This window comes from Balaenoptera musculus, chromosome 21, assembly GCF_009873245.2.
Source record: "Balaenoptera musculus isolate JJ_BM4_2016_0621 chromosome 21, mBalMus1.pri.v3, whole genome shotgun sequence".
NCBI lineage: Eukaryota > Metazoa > Chordata > Mammalia > Artiodactyla > Balaenopteridae > Balaenoptera > Balaenoptera musculus.
In genome coordinates this window covers 11,144,931-11,158,867 of record NC_045805.1, presented here as the reverse complement: position 1 = coordinate 11,158,867, position 13,937 = coordinate 11,144,931, and the positions used below count along the sequence as shown (strand labels likewise).

At 49.9% G+C, this 13,937-nt stretch overlaps 1 protein-coding gene across 2 annotated transcripts in view; it reads left to right on the top strand.

The window, feature by feature from the left end:
- The window catches only part of DLGAP2 (DLG associated protein 2), a 141,556-nt gene that overhangs the window by 38,694 nt on the left and 88,925 nt on the right, over positions 1 to 13,937 (top strand). Inside the window, exon 2 of one of the 2 annotated variants that reach the window (XM_036838833.1) lies at positions 7,982 to 9,051. In XM_036838833.1, coding sequence (XP_036694728.1) covers positions 8,050 to 9,051 — 1,002 coding nt within the window. In that variant the 5' untranslated portion in view covers positions 7,982 to 8,049. Of the gene's footprint in view, positions 1 to 7,981; positions 9,052 to 13,937 lie in introns of those variants that run through there. The other variant, XM_036838832.1, reaches the window with a different exon arrangement.

Sequence of the window (13,937 nt, the reverse complement as noted above, 5' to 3'; positions counted from 1 at the left end):
TTTCTTCTAAGAATTTTATACTTTTATGCCTTTCTTTGGGTCTTTGATCCATTCTGTGTTCATTTTTGCATACAGTGTGAGATAGGGGTACGACTTCATTCTTTTGCAGGTAGAAATCTGGTTGTCCCAGCACGTTTTATAGAAAAGACTATTCTTTCCCTAAACACTCTTGGCACCTGTACCAGAAATGAATTGGCCATAGATGTATAGGTTTATTTCTGGGCTACCAATTCTATTCCATTAGTCTATATGTCTATCCTTATACCAGAATCACACTGTTTTGATTACTGTAGCTTTTTAGCAAGTTTTGGAATTGGGAAGTGTGAGTCCCCCAACTTTGTTCTTCTTTTGCAAGATGGTTTTAGCTATTTGGGGCCCATTGAATTTCCACTGAATTTAAGGATTGGTTCTTCCACTTCTGCAAAATTGCCAGTGGGAATTTCCATAGAGATTGCGTTGAATCTGTAGGTCACTTTTGATAGTATTGAATTCTTAAAAATATTAAGTCTTCCAATCCATGAATGTAGGATGTCTTTCCATTTCTTTAGGTCTTTTTTAATTTCTTTCGGCACTGCTTTCTCATGCTCAGTGTACAAACCTGTCACCTCCTTGGTTAAATGTAGACACAGGTATTTTATTCTTTTAGATGTTATTGTAAGTGGAATAGCTTTCCTAATTTCCTTTTGGGAAATTGTTCATTGCTCGTATGTAGAAACACAACTGATTTTTGTGTTTTGATCTTGCATCCTGCAAATTTGGGGTTGTACGAAAAACCCAAACAAGCTTTTAGGCCAACCCAATAGTTCTGTCTTATAGTTCTGCCAATATTTTCTGTTTCTTCTCAAAGTAATTTGTGTGTTTCTATGAGTTTGTCCATTTCATCTAGGTTATCTAATTTGCTGGCATACAATTGTTCATAGTATTCCCTTATAATCCTTCTTATTTATATAAGGTTAGTAGTAATCCGCCACTTTGGTTTCTGATTTTAGAAATTTGAGTGTTTTTTTTCTTTGCGGTCTAGCTAAAGGTTTGTCAATTTTATTGATCTTTTTGAAGAACCAACTTTGATTTCATTGATTCTCTGTATTATTTCTTATTTCATTTATCCCCACTCTGAGCTTTATTATTTCCTTCCTCCTGCTAGCTTTAGATTTAGTTTTCATTTTCTATCCATATGAATTTGAAGATCAAGTTTTGAATTTTGACAGAGAAGCCAGTTGGGGGTTTGATGGGGATTCTGTTGAATCTGTAGGTCATTTGGGGGAATATTCCCATGTTAACCATTTTAATTCTTCCAATTTATGAATATAGGATATCTTTATTTTTTATTGAAGTATAGTTGATTTATAATGTTGTGTTAATTTCTGCTGTACAGCAAAGTGATTCAGTTATGCATTCTTTTTTGGGTATATCTTTCCATTTACTTAGAGCATCATTAATTTCTTTCAGCAATATTTTGTAGCTGTCAGGATACAAATCTTGAACTTTGCTGTTTAATTTTTGAGGAAACTTTTTTAAAGGAGCTTCGGATAGGCTCCTTTTGACATGGTGGGCCCCATCTTTCATACCTTCACACCTTACGTACAGGAACAGGTCCACTCGGCTCTTTCTTTCTGGGTTCCCTGACCTGCACTTGTGTCGCAAGGTCCTGGCGAGATGGCCAGGTGGCCTGCGGCTCCTGAGGAGTCGTGAAGGGAAGTGGGCTAAGCCAGTGGTGCCGGGGCCAGCGGGGAGGACACAGGAGTGGGGAGGAGGACAAGTCAGCACGCAAAGGGAGTGGCGGTTCCGGGGACCACCAGGGAGGCCTCATGGCTTTGCACAAGACCCAGCTGAAATTTCTGAGGAAATGTTGATAAGTTCCACTAGTTTGGGGGACATATATCCTTCTTTATTTAGCAAGCAACACCGTGGTCCACTGGATAAAGTTTTTGCCCCTTCGTTTTGTCTTCCTTGGGTTGTTCTTTCCGTTTAGTTCAGCGGCCCTCTCTCTCCTACAGGATTTTCCTTCCCAAGTGAGGGCAGGGGCGAGTGACGCAGTGCAAGGTCTGTCCCTCCCCCTGATGGGGGATAAAATCAGAGGCAGATGCAGGAAGGCTGGCAGCTTGGGTGTAAGTGAGCTTCCGGCAGAGGGAGACAAAGCTGGTTCCCTCGGGGGAAGGACCTCCCAAGCACCCACAGTGGGGTTGGGGAGGGCCCGGCCATGCCTGTCTGCACCCGGAGGCAGGGGCCTCCACACTTTCCCCCAGACACCTGGGCCTGGGCCCCTCGCCGCAGTGTGTGTCCAGCCTGGGTGGCTCAGGCCGGGCTTGGTGTTGGAACCACGAGCCTGGTTTAACCAGAAAGGGCACTGGGGCCCCCTCCATCCTCCCCATCCATCAGCAGCCCAGAGCTGGGATGCTGGGGTTCCGATGCAGCTCTGATATGAGAGTGTGCATGTGCCTGTGTGTGTCTGCGTGTGGTGCCACCTGGGGAACCTCGCCCAACTGCCCTGCTAGCCTTGGCCCCCTCAGCCTGCGGTGGGGACAGGCCCTGCTCCCGGGGGGCTGCCAGGAGGGTAGAGCCTGTGACACGACCCCACGCACTCCATCACATTAGCTGTATTTTAAAAGGTTTCATTCCACCACTCAAAATGTATTTTTTAGACTGGGTATGCCAACAGTCTCATGAAATCCAGCAGTAAAATGTGCATTTACATTCTAGTTTGAATTTGGGGAGACAGTTAATGACTAATGATGATAATTGCTGTTTTCTTTTGCTTAATAACAAAAAAGGGTTCAGCGAATAGCTGTAAATTAGGAAGCTAAGATGCCTTCCGCATTTTGTGTTTGTGACCTCACTTTCACAAAGAGAAATTACCAGCCCCTAAGGTATTTGTTATATGTTATGTAGACTTATTAAAAAACCTATAGAGTACAAGCCCTCATTATATGTTTTGATATCACCAGTATTTACGGTGGATTATTATCCTGTGTATTGTCATTGTTTGATTTTTGACAGGTAATGTGTAAGCTTCCACGCATATGTCAGGGAATTCAGGGAAAATGAGAATATTATCAACATGTGGCATAATCAAATTTAATTCATTTCAGTTAAACTTTTCTCTTTTGTGCTGTTCTTTTCTGGAGCCACATTCATAGTGTAGATTGCAGGCTAAACATGAGGTAGAAATGGGATGCGTGAGTGGAGCAATAACGGGCTGGCTTTTTAATATGGAGGAAGATTAGAATTGTATTAAATTACATGTTAATGCAAAAATGAAGCAAAAGATAATAGGATGACAACTTTATGCTGCTGTAAAGTCTAGATTACAGAACACAGTTTTTGCTGTTTATCAATTGCATACTGAATTTCCTTTGAAAACTTGCTTTTAATTATATTAAAATATAATCTAAAATATCCTTGCCTGATATATTGAAGTGCTCTAGTTATAATTTGGCTGTTGAGAAGGACAGGCACTGCCTAGCTATTATGGGATGGCCACTCCCATGAGACAGCGAAGCACCTCACACTGGGATGAAGCGAATCTCTGTTTGGAGATAAAGGGCCCACGGACCCTGGAATTGGGGACCGTTTGCTGCGAACGTGCAGGAGAGAGTGAGAGCCCCTTGGGATCCTCAGAAAAGGTCTACTTTCTCTCCTGCTGTCAGTTGCTCCCAGGTAGAAGTCTTGCCCCTAACTTCTCAGGGATCCGTGAAACCGGGTCCCTTTCTTATAATACATTCCCACATCTGAGCTGGCCTGACAAGTGGCAGTTCTGGAGTCTGAAAAGGGGACCTTTTGAACCCGTCCGTGTGTCAGATGCACAGTGAGGCCAAACAAATCGAAAGGTCAGAGTTTGGAGCAGAGGAAGTTTCATTGATCCAGAGGCAACAACCAAGAAGATGGGAGACGTAGGTTTGTCTCTGATCCGTGTTACTGGCTGGCCTGAGCATAAGGGTTTTAAAGGCAACCTTTGGGGTGAGGGCTGCAGGGACCGTGACTTTCTTCTGCTTGGTCGGTGGTGCGGCAATGGGGTGGTGCTCCGGGAATCTCAATCCTCAGCCTCCTGGTCCCGAGCCGTCTGGGGTCTCAGCCTGTAGTCACCGGCCTCCACTGGGGCAGGGGTCTTAGTTTCTGCAGAACAGCCCCAAGATATGTGTCAGGTGGTAGGTACATCCCTTGAGGAGGAACTAGGACTCTGCTTTATCCCTGAACTATTGTCTAATCTCTCATTACGTTTCTTGCTTGACTGCTTTTCCTTTATTTCTGCAATTCCCTCACTTCCCTAACTAGTAACTGCTTGAGTCTGCTCTTTGGGACTCGGGGAAGGCCTAGGAAACGAAAGCCTTTTTCTACCAGCAAGAAACGGGGGACACGGCGGGGCCTGTGTACCTGGGGGGCCCCATGGGGTCCTGCTCCATTTCCACACCTTGCACCAGTCGTTGGGCCAGTGTCCTTGGCAGGTGGTGACGTTTCCCTTGCGTGGATCACCGGGAGAGCTGGGTTGGCGGTCATCAGGGAGAAGTCTCATGTCTCTCAGCTTTCTTCCCTGTTTCCCACAGTGGCCCTTGGAGGCCACTTTGGGGGTCAGGGTGGGTGGCTCTGTGTGTGCTGGTGTGTGTTTCAGGCGAGGCTTTGTGAGTAGAGGGTGAGTGGGGGACACTCTCGGTGGAGGAGGACAGGCGGGTGGGGCCGAGGTGGGCACTGGCCCTGGGGAGAGGGTGTTGGACACCTAGGTGGGTCGGGGCTCAGACAGCTTCCTTCCTGAGGAGACGAGGCTCTCACGCGTTGAGAAGGCCCCTTATCGTCCCTTTCTGGACCCTCAGCCTGAGGACAGTGCACAGGGGGCCCGGGCACTGTCTGAATTGCGGTGGGTGGTGCTGGAGCCGAGTCTCGGAGAGCAAATCCTGGAGAAAGCACCCCAGCCTGGGGAGCAGAGCATGGAGAGGACCTGCGGAGGAATTTTTAGAAGGAGCAGCAGTTTGATGTGACAAAGCACAGGATACTTCCCAGGAGAGCTGAGAGATGAACCTAGAGTGAGGGGCTCTGCTGGCTTATCTGGTCACCACGCAGATCGGAGCATCCGCTCTGGGCCTGGCACGGGGCTGGGGCCAGCCGGTAGCCTCAGGGAGCCTGCCATCCTGAGTCCGTGTTTCCTGCACATGCTATAGTATATGCATATTATATACAAATATATGCCTTACGTATACATGTTATGTGTGCCTATTATACACTATAATATAGAATCTATTTCCTGTGTATATTATATGCATGCTGTATACTATATATTATATATAGTATATATATATTATATATATACTATATATTATATATATAATATATATTATATATGAGTATATGCACTACATATACATGTTATATGCGCATATTATACACTATAATAGGATCTATTTCCTCTATATATTACATGCATACTATATACTATACATACATGTTATATACAAATATATGCATTATACATACATGCTATATGTGCGTATTATACACTCTAATAGGATCTATTTCCTCTATATATTATACACATAATATATATGCATTTTATATATGGATATATGCATTATGTATACATGCTATAAATGCATATTATATACTATAATAGTCTGTATTTCCGGTATATATTACATTACATGCCATATGTGCATATTATGTACTATATATGTATACTATATACCAGTGGCCCCCAACCTTTTTGGCACCAGGGACCAGTTTTGTAGAAGACAATTTTTCCACGGACGGGGGAGGAGGGGGGAGTGAGGATAGTTTCAGGATGATTCAAGTGTATTACATGTATTGTGCACTTTATTTCTATTATTATTACATTGTCATATATAATGAAATAATTATACAACTCACCATAATGCAGAATCAGTGGGAGCCCTGAGCTTGTTTTCACTTGCCACTCAATGATAGGGTTGTGATATGAGTCTGCAAGCACTTGATTGATTATGGTCTCTGTGCAGTCAAACCTCTCTGCTGATGATAATCTGTATTTGCAGCCGCTCCCCGGTGCTAGCATCACCGCTTCAGCTCCACCTCAGATCATCAGGCATTAGATTCTCATAGAGTGTGCCACCTAGATCCCTCGCATGCGCAGTTCACGGTAGGGTTCGCGCTCCTATGAGAATCTAATGCCGCCGCTGATCTGACAGTAGGAGGAGCTCAGGCAGTAATGCGAGCGATGGGGAGCGGCTGTAAATACAGATGAAGCTTCGCTGGCTCACCTGCCGCTCACCTCCCGCTGTGCCATGCAGTTCCTAACAGGCCACGGACCGGTAGCTGTGGCCCCGGGGCTGGGGACCCCTGCTATATACTATCGTAGTCTGTATTTCCTGTGTATATTATATGCATACTGTGTACAATGTATGCATATTATATACAGTGTATGCATATTATATATGATATATGCATTATGTGTACATACTATATATGCATATCATATGCTATAATAGAGTCTATTTCCTGTATATATTATATGCAAATTACATACTATGTATACATATCCTATATGGATATATGCATTATGCATACATAGTATATAGGCATATCATATGCTATAATAGAGTCTGTATTTCCTGTATAGATTATATTATATGCATATTATATACTAGGTATGCATATTCTATATGGATACATGCATTATGCATACATAGTATATAGGCATATCATATACTATAATAGAGTCTGTATTTCCTGTATAGATTATATTATATGCATATTATATACTAGGTATGCATATTCTATATGGATATGTGCATTATGCATACATAGTATATAGGCATATCATATGCTATAATAGAGTCTGTATTTCCTGTATAGATTATATTATATGCATATTATATAGTAGGTATGCATATTCTATATGGATATGTGCATTATGCATACATAGTTTATAGGCATATCATATACTATAATAGAGTCTGTGTCTCCTGCATCTGTTTGGTGACCAGTTGGAAGCAACAGAAGCAGAGACGCTGGGACAGCAGGAAGCAGAAGTGGAGCAAGGGGCTTCTCTAGCAAAGCCTGGAATCCAATAAACCCTGGACTTTATACATGCTGACCCAAGAGAACTGAAAATGGTAACAATTACAATCATAATAATGTAGCTAAAAATAATCATTGAGCGTGTCCTCCTCCTGGACCTCTGCTTGTTGCCAGCGCACAGCTGAGGCGACAGAAGCCTGCCGAGAGTCCCACAGTAGTGCTGGCAGAACTGGGACCCTAAGCCTAACTAGTCCGTGCCCAGAGGCCCCCGTTTCGACCACTGAGCTCAGCTGCCTTCCTACCAGGGCACCCAGCAGCAGCAAACCCAGCATCCGGCAGAGGTCAGCTCTGGTGGTTCGAGGGTCTGTGTTTAATAGTGCAGCTCACAAAATCAGACCTTTTTTTCCTGACTTTTCTGAGTAGAATTGTACAGCTCAAAATCAACAGTCTGAAATAGGAAGTCAGGACATCCTGGTTCCATCCTCGTGCTGACGCGGACGGTGGCCTTGAGAAAGTCACCTCCGCTGCTCGCCTGCATAGTGAGGACACAGCTTTAAATGATTCATGACCGACACCCTAGCGTGTGGTGCATCAGCCCACCTGGCAGTGTCGCTGATGAAATAGCAGGTGTGATTTCTCAGACTTCTTAAACGGAACCACAACATGCAAGTCTAGTTGAAACGTAACTTGTTTTTTCCCCCCCAAATTGTTCATTTGTTTAACACCACAAAATCTTGCTGTCAAGAGACCTGATGAACGTATTAGGCATTAAGTATTCATAGTTGTCGAACCACACTGGGGAATATCGAAGTTACTTTTAATGCTCTTATACTTTGGAGCAGGCGATGTGGTATAAAGCAATGATTGTTCACTTGAGCGTCCAGACCAGGAGCGGCCACGGGATACAAATAGTCCACGTGTGGAGGGATGGGTGTCAAGCGAGGGCTTCCGTTCGTGTTCCCACCGAGTCTGACGCGGTGCTTCTGTGTTCTCTCGACAGACCAGCAGCACTCATGGTCCCCGACTCAGCACTTCAATGAAGACAGGTACTCCCCTGCGCTGAGGACTATGAAAGGCTTGTCCGGGAGTCGGAACCAGCCCCCGCTGTGCTCCGGCCACACCTGTGGCTTGACGCCCCCCGAGGACTGCGAGCACAGCCACGGCCGCCTGCACCGCGGCCCGGAGGCGCGGCAGCCCTACCTGCTCAGCCCGGCCGAGAGCTGCCCGATGGACCATCACCGCTGCTCGCCGCGGACCTCCGTCCACTCCGACTGCGTGATGCTGCCGGTGGCGCTGGGAGACCACGTGTCGAGCAGCACCTTTCCCCGGATGCACTACAGCTCTCACTACGACACCAGGGACGACTGCGCCGTGGCCCACGCTGGCGCCAAGGCCAACCGGATCCCGGCCAACCTGCTGGACCAGTTCGAGAAGCAGCTGCCCCTGCACAGGGACGGCTTCCACACGCTGCAGTACCAGCGCGCGTCCGCGGCTGCCGAGCAGCGCAGCGAGAGCCCCGGCCGTATCCGGCACCTGGTGCACTCCGTGCAGAAGCTCTTCACCAAGTCCCACTCCCTGGAGGGCTCGTCCAAGGGCCACGTCAACGGCGCCAAGGGGGACGGCCGGGCGGACGAGCACGCCCATGGCCACCACTCCAAGCACGGCAAGCGGAGTAAGAGCCGGGAGCGCAAGGCCGAGGGCCGGCACCGCTCGGGGCTGAGCAGCTGGTGGAGCTCGGACGACAACCTGGACAGCGACAGCACCTACCGAGCCCCCAGCGCGCTCAGCCGCCACCACGCCGACCCCGCGGCCCAATGCTACCCCGACGCGCTGCCCGGCCCCTTCGCGGACCTCTCGCTGCGCATCTCCAAGAGCAACAGCGACGTCAAGTGCTCAGCCTGTGAGGGCCTGGCCCTGGCGCCGGATGCCAAGCACCTGAAGCGCAGCTCCTGGTCCACGCTCACGGTGAGCCAGGCCAAGGAGGCCTACCGCAAGAGCTCCCTGCACCTGGACAAGCCGCTGGGGCCCCCGGAGCCGAAGCCGCCCCTGCGGCCCTGCCACTACCTGCAGGTAAGGGAGGGCACCGCGTGCCGTCTCGGCAGGCCGAGTGGGGCGGGCCCAGGGTGACCCCCTGTCCTTCCTCCAGACCGTAGCCCTGGGTACGACGGGCCGGTCCTCGGGTGCCTCCAAGGCTGCAGGATGTTGTGGCACTGGCCACAAACGTGTGCCAGCCCATGGGAGTACTTTCCCATTTGAAAGTGGCTGGTTTGGTCCCGGAGTGAGCTTGAGTGAGTTCACGGGCCTTACCCGACAGTAGCGTCTTTAAGCCAAGGAGCATGATTATGGAAACCACATGCATCCCCCTGGGGTGTGGATGAAACACATTCACCAAAGGCAAAAACAGATTAAAGGCAGTGGCTGGCTGGAGGTGGCGTATTGTGGAATTCTCTGTTTTTGATCAGTCCCTTCTCCTCCCGGCCTCCTAACCATGCCACCCCCGAGGGAGCTGGGGGAGCGCCAACCACTGAGAGGCACCCAGCCCTTTTAAGAGGCCTCTGCAATCACTTCTGTTAGCTAACAGTGCTGTTAGCAAAGCTGGAAAGTCTGAAGTTTTCCTTCAGTGCATGTATAATTTGTATTCCAATTCACACTCCCTTCGACGTGCCCGACAGCAGTTGCTGTAGGCTGTGCTCTGGGTTAGGGAGATCCTCACGGAATAATGAATAATAGTGCTAAACGCTGGCTGAGTCATCAGACGGTCAGCTAATGGAACAGATAAACAACTGTGAATCTTTTCGGGCGTCAGGTGGCTGCAAATCATTTTAGCAATTCCAATTGCCATCCTGGAACATGGTCCCAAACCCAGTGGTTCTGTTTTAAAAGGAAACGCTAACTAAATTGCTTTTATAGAAAGATTTATTCAAGGAGGCAAATTGGTAGATGGATAAAATATTATTTTTGTAGTCATGGGAGAGACTTAAATTTTGCTTGTAGTTAGCAAACGCCAGTGATATATAAATATGAAATTTTTACCGGTACATCTCTAAGAAATATGACAGATCCATCCAGGGCCCAGTCTAGTCATTGTGAGAGAAGCAAAACTCTCCTGTTTGTGTCCGTGTTTGGACCTGGGAAATCTCCAATGCAGTGTCCCCTGAGCACGTCAGTCTGGACCTACAGCTGGGGTATGGGGCCCCTGGGTGCCTGACTCAATGACCTGACTTTTCCATGACACTTCTTGGGGCACCTCGTACCCCTCAGGGCCTCCCTCTCAAACGTTTTCTGTCCCCTCTCCACTTATCGAACATCTGCTAATCATGGAAACTAGTAATCCGATACAAAGGCAAGAGTGCAACATAATAAACCCCAAACACTCGTCACCCAGCCTCGGGAACGATTGATTATTGATTCAGGGCCAGTCTTGTCCCATCAGTACCTCACCTGCCTTCCGGTCCAGGTTATGTTGAAACAAAGCCCACACGGCCTAGGTAGGTGTTTCTGTATTTATCTCTAAAAGACCCACACTGGAAGGTAAGGGCTCTTCCTTTTGAAACACAACTGCGATGCCATTAAGACGTTAAGGAATCACAATTCTTTAGAGTTTCAATATCTGGTCAATGTGCAGGGTTCCCCGTCAGCCCACATTTCTCTCTCACGGTTTGCTGGCGTCGGCATCCAGATCAGGGGCCTGCACGGGGTGGGGTGCCATGTCCATGAAAAATCTGTTGGTTTCTCCTCTGTCTCCTTCTCTTTGCTCTCTCTTGCCTCCACTGTCCTGCCCAGGGATTTTATTTTGGGCGGTGGTTAGGAACCCATTTGTCTGACGTTCCCCGCAGTCTGGGCTCCAACTGTGGGGTCTCGAGGGGTCACGCAGCCGCCTCTCGGGCCCTCGTGTTTGTCAGGCGGTGGTCAGGCCTCCACCATCAGCACCCCCGCCCGTGGTCCCTCACTGCTCACGTGAGGGTCACTAAGGACCTCGCCCGGTGGAGCGAGAGGGTCGTCCCTCCAGCCGTGGCTCCAGCAAAACCCGGTTTCCAGACTTCGGAACATTCGTCCTTATGTGATAATGTGTGAGAAATGACAAGTGAATGGGTCCCGGTGAAAAGTTGTGATTCGGTGGAACAACCCCTGGTGTTAAATAACATCATGCAGGCCCGCAAACCCCCCAGAGCCTCACGCGGAGTGGGCAGTCGTAGAGCCAGCCGCGTGGTCCTCGTGAAGGGACACTGTCTGGAGTCCACTCACGATGCAGCCTCAGAACAGTCTGGACCACAGTCGCCCGCGGTGGGAGCCACAGCGCAGGCAGGGCGGCGCCACGGGGCCCCAGAGAGACGCGGGTGAGGCGCTCACTCAGGAGACGGGTTCCTACCAAGCCCCCCTCCCTCCCGCTCCTTCCCGGAAGGGAGCCAGCCACGTCCTCCCCGGGGCCCCCGCTGGATCACGGGGGAGAGATTTGAGACCAGGAGCATCGCGATCTCCACTTCCTTCCCAGGTTCCTTTGTCCTGTTGGGCCAGGACTTCCAGGACCTTCTGCTACAGGGCTTCACCACGCTGATTGCATTAGGCTTTCTGGGGAAGGATACAGATCTCTGGATCCTCACCAGCGCAGATTTTATTTCACAGCCAGAAGGCAGGGGCACTGGAAGAATCTGTCTGTAGATGCGACCGCAGGAATACGATTTAGAAGAACAGAAGGAGAAATAAATGCTCATACGCTTTTCTTTTTCCACCAAAAGCTGAGACATTTGGAGCTGAACAAAAGGATTGCTTTTCACTTTCACCTTTGGTTTGTACGGAATACATAGTTAACATTAGAGCAAGAGTTTTTATGTTTTTAAGTAGGTCAAAGCAGACAATAGGCAGAATTGAAAGAAAATTATGGTCCTTTTTATTCTTTGAAAGAGCTTGTTTGGGTAGTTTCTCCATCAGCAGACAAAGCGTCTAAGGTCAGAGTGTTAATGAATGTCACGTAAATTGGGCGGGTGACCTGCGGGGGCTTAGCTCAGGGAACAGGTGGCCCCCTTGTCATGTGCTGCCCTGGGTTCTAGGGGCACGAAGGTAGGAGGTGCCCGCCTGGCCCTAATGGGAGGACAGGTGAGGGCAACTGCGTCGTCTAGAGAACACGGCGGGGACACGTGAGAACATGCCAGGAACACAGGCCTTGGCCCCCATCACATCGCACTCCAGCGGCACGTAGCCCGGGGCCAGCACCAGCTCGGTACCCCCTTCTCCCGTCCTGGCCTCCTGGCCTCTCCGCAGGCCTCCTTCACTCTCCCTTCCTCCTTCCTCTCTTGATTGTCTCTGCCCGACTGGTGGTCCAGACTCGCAGGGTCTCTCCTGGCGACTGGGGGTCTTACCCCAGTGTCTGTGCTAATAATGCTGCTGTTCCAAAGGCAGCATCTTGTTTGGTGTTTAACGCAGGAAGAGTTCCCGTCCCAACATGACACGACTCCAGGGACCCGCCAGAGGGGAGGAGCGGAAGGACCGTGGAGCAGGGAGAGCCACTGTGAAGCGTGAAAATCTTCCCACACTTGCCAAGTATTTCAGCCCCACTCCCAAGCTCCATCCCGCCGAGGTCCGCATGCCCCCAGACCCAGGCACCGAGCCTGCCCCACCGTCCTTCGCGGGAAAGGGCTCTAAACGCTCCGTAAGTCGTGAGCATCCTGCATCCCAGAGCGGAAGCCGGGTCATAAAGTTGATGAAGTACCGGCGTGCGCACAGAAGTACATCCTACAAACGCTGCATTTCCCAATGACATTCGTTCAGTGGGTTCTGTTTGTGCTTTAGAGAAACCATCCACCTCTACCAAAGGGGGCCTCTTCTCGTTTCTGCAGTAAGCACTTCAAGGGGCCTCAGGCTTCCAGAGCCCTGGACGTGTGCTTCCACGCGATCAGAAGTGAAAGCTGACTTCTGACTAAGAGCTGAGCTCTGAGGCTGACCACCTCCCACACCCTGGCTTAAGTGGCCGCCCCATCTGTCCAGAGTGTGTCTCGCGCCCCCGTCCCTCCCTCCGCCTGCATTGCTCTGCTCGCTGGTCTACGATCTGTCTCCCCGACAGGACTCCGCACCCCCATCACCGCATTATTCCAGCGTCTGGTGGGGTCGGACTCGTAATAAAGCCCCGAATGAAGGAACGAGGAGGCTCGTTTGTCCTGTGATGCCGCAGGACACCTGGAAGCAGTGAAAAGATACTTAGATGTCGGTTCAACAAAGCAAGCGTCTTTCCAGGCACTGGAGGCGTCTGGGTGGTTCTGGAATCGGGTGATCAGGAGGATGGGTGAGCCCCCAGCCCCTTCTGCTCTCACAGGATTCGTGACTCTTCAGGATGGTTGAAATTAGGGCTCATGAAGACCATCCAACTCCAGAAAACCAGTAATTCTGACAAGCTTCTCAGAAGCTTAATTGTTTCAGCCGGTTCCCAGCCCCCCGGAGCCCCGGGGCTGTCCCCGCCGGGAATGGCTGGCATCGTGGCCACTAGGAGATTTCTTTGGCCCCTCTGTGGGTTGGGTTACTCCCCAAACCTGCTGAGGTGGCAGGTCCCTTCCCCCGGAGTCCCCATGGAAACCCTCGTCCCGCTTCCGGGCGCTTCTCACAATCGATCTCTTGTGTTTCCACGTGCACGTCTTGGCCGATTTCATCAGCACCTAAGACACGCTCACATCGTGGGGCATTTTGCCTTCTCTGTTCTTTCGTGACAGTGGACGGGTGGGTCCTGGAGAGCAGTGGCAATCCCTGGGAAGGGTTTGAAAGGAGCCGTTCCCAGAGCACAGGGGAAACCATTACCGTCCTAGGCCTGTGGGCAGGGTCCGGAGAGAGGGGGCCCGTGGAGGCAGGACCCCCAGCATTCGGAGACCTGGTTGAGGCAGCTCCTGCCAGACTGTGGGCCCGAAGCTGGAGAGAGCTCTGGAAGGCGCTCCACACCCTCCCCACTGCCCCCGCAGTGCAGCCCTCGGCAG